Source organism: Agelaius tricolor, unplaced genomic scaffold (genome assembly GCF_023055355.1).
Source record: "Agelaius tricolor isolate 1412-34295 unplaced genomic scaffold, bAgeTri1.0.p SCAF_10, whole genome shotgun sequence".
Classification (NCBI taxonomy): Eukaryota; Metazoa; Chordata; class Aves; order Passeriformes; family Icteridae; genus Agelaius; species Agelaius tricolor.
The window spans coordinates 8,000,888-8,016,423 of NW_027269270.1; the positions used below are offsets into that span (position 1 = coordinate 8,000,888).

A 15,536-nucleotide genomic window follows, 5' to 3' on the forward strand; every position below is an offset into this window, starting at 1 on the left:
TAAAGCAAGGTAACATTGCCAAGATGGCAAGTGCCTTGGTGGGGAACAAGGGGTAAGGGACTGAGCTCAAACATGATGCCCTCAGGAACCAGCTCAAATGGGAATGCAGCTTGTATTTGCCCAGACAATTGTTCCTGCACGTCCATGACTGTGGCACCATACAGAGATTCCTTCTGGGAGATGGTTACCTTGCTGCTCCTCCTTTCTGACAGAAGGAGGTGAAGAAGTACTCAAAGCTCCCTGCTTTCATGTAGCCTGAAAAAACAAAACCCCTCAGCACCCTTCCCCAGCCTGAACCATCTGGTTATGGATCAGACCTTGGGGCTGGTGTAAACCCCTCTGGCTTTGACATTTAATGGGACATGGTGACTCACACCAGCTGAGGGATCTGGCACTCTCCCTCCTGAACCAGTTCCAAACAGAGTCCATTCCAGTGGCCACCTAGAAAGCCATTCCTAGTCTGTCTCCAACCACCTGGGCAGAAATTTCATCCATTAGACACTACATTTATTTGTGCCACCACCAGTTTATGGACCACAAATGTCAGAAGGTGTTTATTTAATTTAATTTCTCTCCTGAACACTGTACAAAATGAAAAGTGTTGATACTGCTCTTAGCTTCTGCTCATGCTGAGAATATTGCTTGACACCAACAGCAAGTGTTTGTGTGCTTTCTCTCTGTGAAACCACCTTTGCATTTTAAGTCAGACAACAAAGTTTTTCTGCTTATGTAACTGAATGTTATGTTCAGATTAATATTTTATGATACAATTTCACTACTACTACCATTTGCTGACTGAAGAGGTGAAGCAGAGGAAGATGCTGCACTTGTCATTGCAGCCTGGTTCATGGAGAGATCACAGTCACAAAGAGGTGTTTGTAACAAGTCATAAACCTGCTCCTTCAATTCTCAGAAACCTCCAAACCTGCTCTTGGATACAAGCACTCATGCTCATCATGAGTAATGATTCTTCAGATATTAAAGAACAATGAATAAGTAGAATATACAACACAAAATTAATTTTGACTCATGCTGAGCTAGTGGGGAAAAGATCCACACAGTTCCTGCAGACTGAACCCAAGCACAGTCCCACTGACACAAAGTCGAATTTTTAAAAGCCCACATTATAAGTTTTTCACACTCACTTGCATATATAAAAACTCCCCAAGGTGCACCACCTACATTTTATGCTGTTGATCAGACAAACCCTATAACCCATGGATGACATTTTGGCAGTGAGGTGCTAGAACTAAGTATCCCAGAAGAACTCTAGAAAGCCTTCTTCCCTCATCAGGAACATTCACTGGGACATTTTTGGGTGCTGTTTGGGAAAAATGGGCAAAACTGTTTCACATTTCTCTTTATGAGGATATTGCCTGTGCTGATGCTTGCAAAACTTGAAAAAACACATTGTTCCTGCAATCTCCTTACACCACAATGGAACAGCAATATGTGACAAACAGCACACACTGCAAGAACACATGCACAGATTAAATTTATTAAGTCCTTCCTCCCAAGAAAGAAAATAATGCTTGCATTTAGCACATTGAAAACCCATCCAAGCATAACCTGCCAGCAGAGCACTGCTCTTTTCAACCATTCTGCTGCTGTCAGGGGTAGAGCAGGAAGAGCTGATGTATAGCCAGCTAGTTACCCTCACTAAGCAATTAAGCAACCCAGAATTCCCCCAAAATGAACAGAGGAAACACAGCTACAGCAAAGTGAGTTCTCATTTTCTGCCTTCTCCAGATCTGGCTAGACTGGTGAGCCAAAGAAATACAATTGTGTGCTCTGCATGTACTCATCAACAGCCTGATCTAACTTGGAAATTCAGTGCTTTGAGCAGGAGGCTGGATCAGGTCATCTCTAGAAATACCTTCCTGAATTAATCTAGGATTCAAGGCTGGAAATTAGAAGGTGCCTTGTAATCAAAAGGCTGAGAATTCTGAAATAACTTTAAAAAATATATGGAATTCATTTGAAGGAGCTGTCTAAAAAATTGTGAAACCAACTGTGTAGCGAAGTTGCTTGGAAGGGGTTAGAAGTTTGTACCATAAGGTTCCTTTCAGTCCCACATTCTTAAATCCTCATAATCCTCATTACTCTTACAGTTCTCCAGCTTAGAAAAACACTGCTTTGAAATCTGCCAGCACATCCAGGAGTTTGCCATGAATTATGCTCCCTTCTTGAGAGATGACTGCTTTATGCTTTGTTCTGACATATTTTGATCATCTTTTCTGTCACTACAACAGTTGGGAAACTTTTATTTCTTTTGTTTAGATACTTCCTACTATACAGTTTCTAACATCCAAATAAACTTCCTGATTCTTAGAAACATGTTTCTAATGTAAATAGCACTTACAATTCGTTTAAGCTGATTAATAATTTTTTTGCTCTTGTTCCATAATTTTTGCTTAACAGGAATTCTTGTACTCCAGGATATGAAGCCACATTTCAAATATGTACTTCAGCAAGTTTCTGAATCACAAATACTGTAAGCTTGAAAGTTGTTAAAAGTTACTTTGTTTATTAATTCTGCTCAGTCACAGGGTGCTTTTCATGATTTTATCACCAAATTTAAATATACTTTCTAAGCTTGCAAGAAATGCAACAAGCTCTGTGAAACTCAAAAATAAACAATGCCCAAAACTCCCTCATATATGCTTTGCTGTAGCTTTAAAATGAGCTGATTTACCAGTTAACAGCAGTGAGGGACTGTACCTTACCTGACAAAATGAGAAGCTCAATGATGTCTGCATCCCCCAGGAATGATGCAACGTGAAGGGGCGTTCTTTTCTCAGCATCCTACAAAACCACAGTTATAAAACATGGTCACTAAGTGCAGCCATTGGTGTAAAAGAGCAAAGGATTTCCATATATTTCTTTTTCTGGGTGCATTTTTGTTTGCAATTAGAAATGCAATCTCAGCCAGGAAAAGAACAAAATTCAAGAACTCAACAACTCAACTCCCAATAATCCTCTATTTTTTATCACTCATTTCCACCAGACCTTGCAGAGATATTGCCTTTACTCTGATATTCTGTTACAGGTAGATGAAATCAAAGCTAAAATGAGCAAAGACAGCATCTTTAGGTCTCTTTCAAAAACATTTTCCACTCTTCGGTATCACAGCAACATAATCCAGATGCTTCTGGATATCAGACTTTGTAATGCAGTTTGCATCAACAGTACAAAACCAGAGGCTTCAAAAGGATAACTCAGGAGAATTATTTGGAACCACACACAAGGTCAAGATACAAACTCTTCTTGGTCTACAAAGGTTCTTGTAGACCATAGCCTGGGTATGTACAGCAGCCCAAGATGGGCATGTACATCTTGACTGACCTTTAAACATAAATAAAGTATTACCAGACACTTAGAAGAATTGCTAAGATACATACATATATACACACACACACATATATACACACATATATTCTGAAGTTACATATATATATATATATATATATATATAACTTCTGAAGTTACATATAGATATATCTTCTGAAGTTACACATATATATATATATATAACTTCTGAAATACATGCAGGGTTCTTTTGATTTTTGTAATTTTCCAAATTAAGGAGTCCATTTCACAGGGTTTTTTTATTATCATTTCAAGGGGTATAAATACAGTGTTTACAAAACCCCTTTGTTTTATTGCTTTATTCAGCTGATTCCAGAACACAGGCCTTGAAAAGAAACTGCTAAATATTACAATATGGGCAATAACATGCTAATACTGCTCATTGTGCTGTTTCCAGTCCTAAATGTTATTTCATTTTGGTTTCTGAACCACAGAAATAAGTTCTAAGAGACCTTAGCAATCCAACTTATTGCAATCTACTAGCATTAAATATTTTAAACTGGCAACAAATTCAACACTTCCTGCAAATAGTATCAACAGAGAAATCCTACCAATATTTACATCCTGTCCCTGAAAAAGATCTCTGAGCCTGTCATGAAAAATATCACTTTCAACATGCCCAAGCTATCATCTACCATGAGCTGTTTTGGAATATCTTCAAAGTATGCTATAAATGTGGACAAATCTGAGTAGCAGAAACATTTGTCATGGGAATGCTGAAAATTGTTTTCTGGCACTGAGAAGCCCAGAGCCACTGATCACCAGAACAGTTTATGTTTAATTTTTGTTTGTATGGTTTTTTTAAGCATATATCATGTACATAATCCTCAAATTGTGCTGTGTTGGGTTTTGATCTTAGGTATTGGGCATGCACATGAAACACCCAGAAGACTGGTTACATAAAACCCTGATTGTCACAGGTCAGAGGGGAAGGAAGATCTCTCACAGGCTTTCACTTTCTCACATGGTAGGCAAAGCAAAGGAATATTAAGCAGTGTCCATGCAGCAGTGTTCCCTCAGGAACCAGTACCACAAGCTACTCTCATATGCTTCATTCCTAACACCATAGAACAGCTTCTACAGGCTACATAAATGTATGTGAGATCTTCCATGGCTTTCATATTCCCTGTCCTAAGGCTACCCATGGCAAAAAATACACTGACTGATCAAACATATATACAACAATAGAACCAGTTTTATTTTTTTCTTAGTTTGTTGTTATTAATGCATGAAGCCCTCTTTAGTACAACACAGTACTTGTAATAGCCATTGTACCTGTCAGTGCAACACAGCCAACTTTGGCAAGGGCAGAGCACTTGCAAGTTGAATGCTAATGATACAAGGCCAAGCAATTTTCTGTACCGTGAAACCAAGGCTCTGTTAATTATAAGCAATTTTCTGTATTAAACTGTAAAACTGATGCTAATTTGATATTCTGAGGGAGGAAAGGAAATGAAACAGAAAATTTTACTCTTCTGTAAAAGGAACAACTAACTATTACAGACGAGCTTTCTAAGCTTTCAGTTTTTAAAATCAATACAAAGCCCTATCATATTGAGTGTGAATCCAATTTTCAGAGAAAGATGGGTTACTCACAAAACTGAATTTAAGCTTCATTTCTACAAGAGGAAAAAAACCCTGAAATTTATCCATTTATCACAACCAGGCACAAATCAGCATTGACTTGCACACAGGCAACATTTTCAGGAGTTTGGCAGGGAGAAACCCACACACTACTCCTGCAGCCAAGCAGGCAGTGAACAACTCACTGGAGAACATCCCTGAGCTCCTGTTCAGGCTGTGCACAGTGAACAACTCACCAGAGGAACATCCCTGAGCTCCTGTTCAGGCTGTGCACAGTGAACAACTCACCAGAGGAACATCCCTGAGCTCCTGTTCAGGCTGTGCACAGTGAACAACTCACCAGAGGAACATCCCTGAGCTCCTGTTCAGGCTATGCACAGCACTGGTTCCCCAACAGAGGAACTGAGGCTTCTGTCTGTCTGTCCCAGCACAGCCATGTGTCCCCCTCAGAGCCCTGGTCCCTCACAGCCACAGCTCCTCACTCTCTGGCTCAGCACCCAGCACCCCAACACTCATCCAGCTCCAGCTCCTCGTCCTGTGCTGCTGGGAACAGGAGCACAAAAGTGAATCCATAATGATCTAAACACTGGAGGCTACACACAGAGAGAGGGATAAAAAATGTCCTTTCAAGGAAAGGCTTGGCAGAACCCCAAACCTCAACATACATTATCAAGGCAAGGAAAATAAGTGAGGGGAAGAGATGATAACAGGATTACAAAAAGCATTAAGAGAAATAATCAGAGCTGCTTCGAGTGCAGTTCTCAGAAGAACAAAAGGTCAGCAATAGACAGTAGCTAAGCTATAAACAATGGCTAGAAAATCATGCTGATATGAGATAAACTCTCTTTCCAGTACCTGAAGAGAGCTGGAGAGGGACTTTTCACAAGGGAGTGTAGTGATAGGATAAGGGGAAATGGCTTCAAGCTGAAAGAGGGCAGGTGTAGATAGATACTGAGAATAAATTCTTTACTGTGCAGGTGCTGAGGGACTGACACAGCCTGTCCAGAGAAGCTGTGGATGCCCTGTCCCTGGAAGTGTTCAGGGCCAGGGCCAGGCTGGATGGAGCTTGGAGCAACCTGGTCTGGTGGAAGGTGAAAGGTGTCCCTCATGGCAGGAGTTTGGAATGAGATGATCTTTAATGTCACTTTGAACCCAGAGCATTCTATGCTTCTATGAAAACTGCATTAGTAGCCTATATTAGCTCACAGAAAAGATGATGCTGCAGGTTAATATCACCTGTACACTTTTTTTTTTCTTTTTTTTTTATAATACAGATAAAAGAAACTAAGAATCTAACAGCCAGGCAATCAGGAGCAGAAGGCCTCAGCAAGAAAAACACTCAACACATGCTTAAACTGTTCAAGTGATCACAGTGGCACAGATAAGGCCCTCACAGGCTTAAAGTTAGACTAGTCCTTAAGTGCTCTATTGGATCAGAGCCTGGGGTACATGAAGATTAGCAGAACAGTGAGCTGAATGAATCATATCAGCACATGTAAAATTATCAGGCACATTAAGGAAAGGCACATACATTTTCTCCTCAACACAGCCTACATGTCAAAGGAGATAATGGATCTGAATTTTGTTATCAACTGCAACTGCTCAGATCAGGTGATGCTTAGGACAGAGTTACTTACTATTAAAATGTAAATGCAACTCTGCAGAAAATAAATGTATGTAACCTTTCTTTGTCACCAAACTGACTGAGCAGCTAACAGCAATAGCTGGAGTTTAATCCACCACAGAAATAGAGTTACTGAAGCCCTTGGATTCCCATCACCTTCAAAATGTGCCTGGGTGGCAGAATAAAGCATATGAATGAATATAACTTCCACTGATCAAGTCTAAGCAAAATAATGGCAGAAACAAACCTCCTGCTCATTCACTCCATTTACAGTTGTTACATCTGAGTATACCTCATTTAAATAGCACAGCCATTAAAAATTTTTCAGATACAAGCTGACTTCAGAAAATTAAATATTGGGAACTGTTAGGAACTACTGAAGAGGCTAAAAGCTTATGAGCACCTATTTCTTGGGCTATTTACAACTGTTTGGAGCCAAAAGCTGATGTTGTACCAAGAAAATCTCTGCTGCTTCGAGTATTTCCTCCTCCTCATATATTCTTTTATTAAAGCCTGTAATGCAGAAAGTAAATCAAAGTGTTTGACTGTGAGCACCACAGGTGAAAGTCAAGCTGTATAACTTATACTTTGTGCTCTTTCTTCTGCATCATAACAGAAATTCCCATCTGAAAATGCAGATCCTCATTCCAGCACCTCTCATCCCACAGTCTTCAGCTCAGCCCCAGAAATAAAGATTTCTCTGAGCTGAGTCTTAAATTGCCAAGTGTTCATGAAGCAGAAGAGGCAAATACTTTGATCTTTCAGAACAAGAAAAATTATCTTTATTCTCCCCCCTTATCTAGCAACTGCCTTCCATGAAGCTGACAGTGACTTTTATGCTAGAAAAGCATAACTTTAAAAAATAATTCCAGATTGAGACCATAGAAACTGTTATCCTAAAGAATGAAAATATTTTGATGATTACTGATGTTCACTGTAAGACTCAAAAGATAGACTTGAACAACTCCTCCCCTTTTATAAACACAGTATTGACTTTGGATGCGGGGTTGTTAAGGCATGGGAGCACACATCACTCAGGATGGGAAAAGATTTAGAAAATTCAAGTAATTCAGGCTGATATTGCTACTTTTGAAGACAATAATGCAGTTACAGCCAAACCCTGCCATGAGACTTTAATGGTCTATAGATCCTTAACTGCCTCAAACTGATGAGATGAGTCACCAGCACAGATATATATAACATAGTAACCATTACTACACTACCACCCTGTTGCAATGCAACCCAGAATATTTCAGACTCTCAATCTTTCCAGCAGAATCTTCTTCACAGTTCAAAAAATTTCTTTATAAAGTATTTTTTAAGAAATCTAAGCAAAAAATAATACTTCATCTAAACAGAAGTCATGCTAGCTACCTTGCATTGAGAACATCAGTGTAATTTTATATTCAATTTTGCTACATAATGGAGAATTGTTCATAATTTCTGTAGAAAAAGAATTCTCCATCACTTTCTACTTAAATAAACAGCATATTAAACAGCACTACTAGAGGCTAAATACCCTCTTCAGCTATCCCAAACATGCAAAGCCTTTCAGACTCACAACCCTAAACAGGTGCCTATTTGTACCCTCAAGCACTCACAGCACCTCTAAAAACATGCTTGGCAATAGTAGAGGAATATACAGAACCTGTGTGCATGTGGGAAGGCCTGGAATGAGCCTGAATCCTCCTGACAAAGGCAGTCCTGCAAATCTATGCCTCTCCAAGCAGGATAATGAGGAAAAAAGTCATGAACTGCACACATACATGTGTCTGCATAATGACTTCCTTCCTTCCCTCTTTATCTCCTAATAAACCACCCCCTAAATACACAGTCCTGCACGTATGGCCCTGCCATCTCTGCTGGTGCTGCTGCCTGCTCCTCTGCAGACACTCGGCAGCCAGAAACAGGGGTCTATCCAAGAGAACACAGCATTAGGGGATAAAACACAAAAAGAGAGAGAATCAATGACTTGCAAACAACACATCACTTATGGGGAAGAATACTGGAAGGTTTTTTACTTTTTTTTTTGACTTTGGATATTTTAAAGAGAAACTGAACTGGAAGACTGAGTTACAAATGGAAATTTCACAGGGAGGATTTTGGTTTATAACATTGCACACAACAACTGGACTTTGCAGACACAAGGTGCTGCACAGCTCATGTACTATGAATCCCAAATAAGAAGGAGTGACACCTGGATCCAGATTAGTCCCTAGATTCTGGGGTCATTCTCTCCCACTCTTCCCTAAGTAGAAACAGCACTCCAAAATATCCCCCTCTACATACACATAGCATGATCACCCTGCTGCTTCTGAATATACCAGACAGCAAGTGTACAAGTGTCTACCTGCAACTCACCTGGCAGCCTGGATTGCCCAAATGACATCACAAATGTCCTGGGAAAACAGGCTGCTGAATGCTGACCACACTTCCCAAGGACACAGTGTGTACTCAGTACCCAGGGGGAGGGAATTGTTCATTGCCAGCTAAATATAACAGGGTCCATGCCCTCAGGATGCACAGGTGGCATCATGTGCCCCCAAAGCACAGGCAGGGACTGGAGAGGTCAAAGTGACAATTACAGTGGCAGAACGAATTAAAACCACACTTGTAATCCAAACAGATTTCACTTTGTTTAAAGTAGAAATCACAATTACAGCAGTATCCAAATGTAGCCATTTTCATCAACAAGTCCTTGGCTTGGGAAGTTACTAATTATTTTACCAGACCAAAAAAAAAGTGATCTTCTAAACTTCTGGTTTCCTCCAAACTCTTTCCTGAGATTAATTTTCTCTTGGGACATCTGCACATGCATTCCTAATTTTGTGTTGTTGCTCCATGCACTTTACAATGCTTCTCTTAATGGAGATCAAAAATACCCAGATGTTTTAAACTTCAGAAATAACCCAACCTTGCTGCAAAAGCACACTTCTACATTGTATCCCTGTCCTACCTACATTTGAATTATTCCAGCGTTAACACAGCCAACCAAAATAATCAACAAAGGACAAATCTCTGCCAAACGGTGTCAGAGTTTCCTCTCATGTGAGCAACCAAAAGCTAACATGGAAGTAATTAAAAACACCCTTAAAATGGAAACAGAAGCATGGAATGCAAATTGCCAGCTCACAGCACAATGAGGGGGAAATCTTTTCATCTTTCTTCAGTGATATTTTAAGCAATTGACACTTCCCTGCAGTCACTATTCAGAACACAACCCTCAGAGTTGGTGTTGACCAGTAGCTTTTTAATTACTTCAAAGAACAACTTTGAGTTTTGCTCCTGAGGAGGCAAAGCATTCCTGGGTGAATTTTGAGCATTGTAAGCAGTATTCTGGGCAAAACCATTCAATGACGTTTTCTATTAAGTATGATGGGACTCATCTGCAAAACACGTGTTCTTCATCTAATCTTGCACCTGACAGCTGAGAGCATCTCCCTAGCAACCATCACCAACACACTTGCAGCCAAAAGATAGAAAAACATTGGAGAAATCCACGATAATCTCGTACAGGAAATGCTGCTTTGAAAATCCAGCATGAAATACAGATGAAATTTGGGGACTGTGGTGTTCATCTACCTTGCTGAGGGCGTTTTGTTTGGCTGGGTTTGGTTTTTTCTTTAAAATCATCAGCAAAAAACAATGAAGGAGGAAATTCAAGGGAGATGATTCTTTAAGGAAGCACTTTCAGGAACTTGCAGGAAAATAATCAGGTACCGATAATCATGGGGAAAGCTTAACATCAAGGTCTTGGATCAGATTTATAAGATTGGCATCTTTCCTTCTACTGGACAGCAAACAGGGTGGAACCCCAGTTGACCAGCCCTGTAGGATCACCTCTCTAGCTCCTTTTGGTAGCTCTGAACACAGAAAGACATGAAGAAAAGGAAGGTTGATTCAAAAGTCCAGGAAACACCTGGAAATTATCATTCTGCTTCTGCTTTATATTCTCACCACTCTGAGAGGCCACAGATTGTAGTCAGGACTGGCAGGGCTTGTTTCTATCAGTATAGATATAAGTTAAAATCAAAGCAGGGGGAAAAGACCCACCCCAATTTCTGCAAAAAAGACCAAGTTGACTTGGAGGTATATTTTTCACTGCCAAAGCACTCAACTACTACTTGTTTACAGCTGCTTACCATTCTGGCTAGAATAAGTCAATCTGCAAAACAGTAATTCCTTTGTGGGCAAATTGTGGCCAAGATTCTGCTTCCTTACTCTCACTACTGAGAATTATATTGGAGCTTTAGTTCAAGTAGAGTCAAATGCATAACAGCTCCTGATCTGCAAAGACTTCATAAAAGGAAGCCCTACAGAGAGTAAAAATATGCAATTTTCAGCTGTTTTCATTCATTTTCTCAGTAAGAGAAAAAACAATGTCCCTGACTGACCTGCACACTTGGAATAATTACCATACACTTAAAAAATTTAAAGTCATCTGCTGGAGACAATTACATTGACTCCTACTTAGGATACCACTGAAGCCCCAAATCTCTTACTTCCCAATAATTTCCATTCTGTTATTTGTCAATTACGTTTTTACTACTGTCATTGCCACAAGCATGGTGCACAACATGCCAGTCACATACCAAGGCGTTGACATCCTCAGTTTTGTAGATCAGCATCCGTATCTCTTCTGGATCACCACTGAAAATCGCCTGGACCAGTGGAGGCTGGAAAAAGAAAACAGAAGCAGAAGCATTACAGGTTTGTTTATTTTCTGTTTAAACTGAGAGCACTTTACTCCTGCTAACAGCTTCTAAATCTGCCCAGAGACATAGTGTGACCCCAGTCCCAAATCGCCAGGAGCATCTCATCAGTAAGAGCTACCAGTTTGCTTGAGGATAAACTGAAATCATGAGCATGTTTGTGCCTATAATGAGCATGTGTGTGCACAAACAGGGACCCCCATTAGAACAGCAACTTTTGTCAACAACACACAATTAGCCCAGATGTTCTCCCTGGCATGTAAGGGGAAAACTAATTACATCAGATAGTGCTGCATGCTTGCTCTTGGCACAGATGAATGGCCATGCCATACACATTTAGAAACAGAACATTATGCAGATAATGAATTTCTGAGCAATCACTAAACAACTTGTATTTTTTTTCCCGAATAAATACGCCATGAGCGCAGTTAATTTTAACCACCCAAGAAGCGAAGTAATTATCTTATTGTCTCAAGTCTGTTATTATGCTATTATGAATGGGAATGCAGGAATAAATAACCAGGCCCACAGGAGAAACAATGTGCCATGCTCGCTATGCTCGCTGCTCTCCAAGGCTGGCGTCACCGCCGGCAGCGGGAGGGAGCGCTGCGTGCGCTCAGCGCTGCCACACTCAGCCAGAGCTGGTGACTTCAGCCCTTCCGACCACCTTGGCAGCAAATTTCTGAGCTAGTAACCAAGCTGGCAGCACACTGAACTAAAAGAAGAAAAACTGTGCTGCTGGAGACTCAGGAAAAGAAGGGGACAATTCACAGAGACCCCTATCCCATAAAGCATGTGTCTGAAACAGGCCCCGCTTTCACCAACACCCTCCTGAAGACAACGTGTGCCCCCCAAGTCTCACTCCTGGTTGCTTCATGGTCCTACTGGCCAAAAGGAGTTTGTGGTGCCATGCAATCACCAGAACCTAAAATAATCCTGTAAAATGGCAGCATGCATGACTACTTAAGCACATAAAACTGCAGTTCTTGAGATTCTACAGAATTTAGCTGTCTTGTAAACAGGCTATCTCAAAATTCACAAAACAGGCTGAAAGAACAAAGTAAATACCATTTCCTCCCTATCTTTTCTTATTCAAATGTAGAAAATACATTTTAAAGTTAATGGTGTCTATTTTAAGACATATTAATCCCTTATGTCCTTGAGAAACATTCATACTTGAATTTCATTCTTGCTACTCTTCCAAAAATGAAAAGGACTAAAGCAGCATCTTTCATCACCATTGTCTATGTCTTACATATTGTAGTGGATGTTTGAAAAAGGAAGGAAAAAAAATTGCATTTCACTGGAACCATTTAGCATGCTCCCTTCCCAGCCATGTCAGAATGGGCAGAGAATATTTCCCAACAGGGGATGCAAACACCAGACCCTTCTCTCCTAAAACTAACAGCTATGAAGAATCAGTGAATCTTTATGAAATTATTATGATTCCACCAAAATATTTGCATTTCCTGTGCATTTATCATAATATTTAAATGAAAAAAAAAATCAACAGGAAAGCAGAGAACTCCTCAATTTCAAGCTGAATGGCAATCACAATCCAGTAGTAAAGAAACAAACACCCCCAGCATCTTAGATTAATCCCTGAACCCATTTGCAGTATGCCCAGCACCCAAGGAAAAGTATCAGCCAGACTCTGGTGACATTTAAGGTGAGACCTCAGACAGAAGTAAGAGAAAAAACCCTCAAAATTCAAATCTATTAGATTTTAAAAAACAAAAAGAAAAAACCCAACCAAGTAAAGTGCTGTTACAGGTGATGTTTTTCTTTTAAAAAAGGAGGGAGTAAAGTATTGTGCATCATGACATTAAAAAAAAGGAAGGTCTACAGTAAGGCACTTTGACCCTTCTTCCCTCTGCCAGAAATCTGAATCAAACCCTTGGTTTTACAGGAAATGTTTGACCTTTCCAATTAGCATGAGCCACTTAACACAGAAAGCAGACTGAGAACATCATGGTGTTCTTTAGACCTGTGACACACAGAAGATCCTCATCTCAATTTTTGTCCACCATACCATGGTCACATCCACCCGCAGTTCCTTGATCAAACCCCGGTGTTCATTGTGCCTCTGAAGCAGGGTATAACTCCCACCACTTATACATGTAACCTTTGCTGACAGGAGAAAGTTGCCATATACCCATTTCAAAGGCCTCATCTTTCAGACCTTTTTCCCCTGTAAGATTTAATTTTTATAAATTAATCACGATAAAATCGATCTCTGATAGCTGTAGCAGCAAGACACTGAGATAACGGAGAATGATCAGAGCCTGGAAACTGGAAAGAGGAGATAAAAATGATCAGAGCCTAGAAACTGGAAAGAGGAGATAAAATGATCAGAGCCTGGAAACTGGAAAGAGGAGATAAAACCAGTACAGGTTAATAACCATCTTGAGTCACTGCTGTTCAGCCTGCTCCAGCTGGCCATTTTTCTAATTCACTATGTCATTATTTTACTTTATTTTCAAAGGTATTCGTTTTGAAATGAGAATGTATTATTTATTGTTGAGGCAATTTTATTACAGATTGAGACCTATTTCAGTGTAAGATGTGCAGTCAAGTTTAATGACCTGTCCAGGAAATCCATGTCAGAACTATGTTGCAGCATTACTGCTCAGTCTGAGGTCAGAGCTGAGAAGATGCCTCCACATCCATCAGCACAATGGAAAAAGCATTGCTGCATTCAGCAGCTGACAGGGATGGAATGGGGCTTGTGCAGTTACACATTGATGATGGATGCCCAATGAACAGTGATCTTCACTGATAACTATATTCATGCATCAATGACTTCAAATTGCCTTTTTTTTTAAATTTTAATTCCTGAAGGGCAAATAATTTTCCTTTCTAATTATTAAAGGATAGTATATTTTTGGAAGTAATTTCTAAAACTTGTGACATCATTAATGGGTTATTTCATTAACAGAAATATTTTGCTTTAAAAGTCTTCAAATTGTTAAGAAGTTGTTAAATTCTTATAATAAAGGGGGGGGAAAGCACAAGCAGAGAGCAGATTATATATAACTATTATTAGAATTAAGCAAGGGTGCAGGGTTTTGGAATGATGAACAACTGTTTCATCAGCTCAGCTCTCTGTAGCTTCCAATTTCTTAAAGAGAATTTCAGTTGGGAGTGTTCACATTTTTTCTGAAAATAAACTCCAGCAGCTAACAAAAACCTTTCCATGTGACTTCTTCTACAGAGTTACTATGATAAGTATGAAACTTAGCAATAAGTTTTATTAGACGCTTCTTTACTTTGTGCTGAAACAAGCACTTTAGTAAAAAATAAATTGTGTCTGCGGACACCTTCCAGTGTTGCAACACATTCCTATCTTTACTGCATGCAGGGCAATCATAAGCTAGACTTCAACCCACCAGGTAAAATTAACTTGTTGAACTGAAGGCACAGTGATTTTTTCAGCAACAGAATTTAAACCCACATGGAAGAATGTCCTGTGGCTCAGCTGGATTCCACAGAGCCAACAAGCTGTTCCAAGAGAAAAAGTGCAACACGGGGAAATTCTCCTCCATAGATCTGACTGTTACCAAGGGGCATTGGCAAATCTCTGACTCCAGAGGAGATGAAGCATGTAAGGGGATTGTCTCAAGTATAATTTTAATTATGATGTCCAAAGCAGGTGCTGAACCTCCTAGCAAACTTGGCATTTATGTTGAGCAGCTAGTAACTGTGACATATACTGAACATTTTGCCTTGATTTTAGAAATCCTGACTCACTGATCAGGACTTATTTAACCAGATTTTTGTTTGACAGGAGGTAGAGGTTGATAGGGAAAGGATGATTGACTCCCATGACCATTTGATCTCACAGACTATCATTTGCTCCTTTGAGTGAAAAAAGCTACATTTTGATCCTTTATTAGTTCTAATTGCCTTACATCAAGTTCCTGGACTAAACACTTGGATATATCCATGTATTCATGTAACTAGCAAGGCAATGTATCAAGACACACAATCATTTCAAAGTGGTATTGATTCTGACAGTGTTTAGACAAACACCTCTTTTTTTTCTGAAAGCACTCCCACTAATCAAGATAACAAGGTTGTCTGCTATGTCACCTCACATACATCTATTTCCTTCCATTGGCCAAAGCAAAAAGGCTGCTCCCCTCCCTAATTTTAGTTTAGGACTTTTTCCCTCTGCACATACAGCACATGAATACCTGAAATGCAGTTTTAACTTACAAGTCTGTATTAGTGAACAGCCATTAACT

The 15,536-nt window shown here is 39.8% G+C and overlaps 1 protein-coding gene across 12 annotated transcripts in view; it reads right to left on the reverse strand.

The window, feature by feature from the left end:
• ANKRD44 (ankyrin repeat domain 44) overlaps positions 1-15,536 on the reverse strand; it is a 132,482-nt gene that overhangs the window by 58,682 nt on the left and 58,264 nt on the right. For all 12 annotated transcript variants that reach the window (XM_071434568.1, XM_071434562.1, XM_071434559.1 and 9 more), the window contains exons 2-3: positions 11,170-11,253; positions 2,727-2,805 (exon numbers count right to left, since the gene is read on the reverse strand). In XM_071434568.1, the coding sequence (XP_071290669.1) occupies positions 2,727-2,805; positions 11,170-11,253 (163 nt within the window). The remainder of the gene's footprint in view (positions 1-2,726; positions 2,806-11,169; positions 11,254-15,536) is intronic.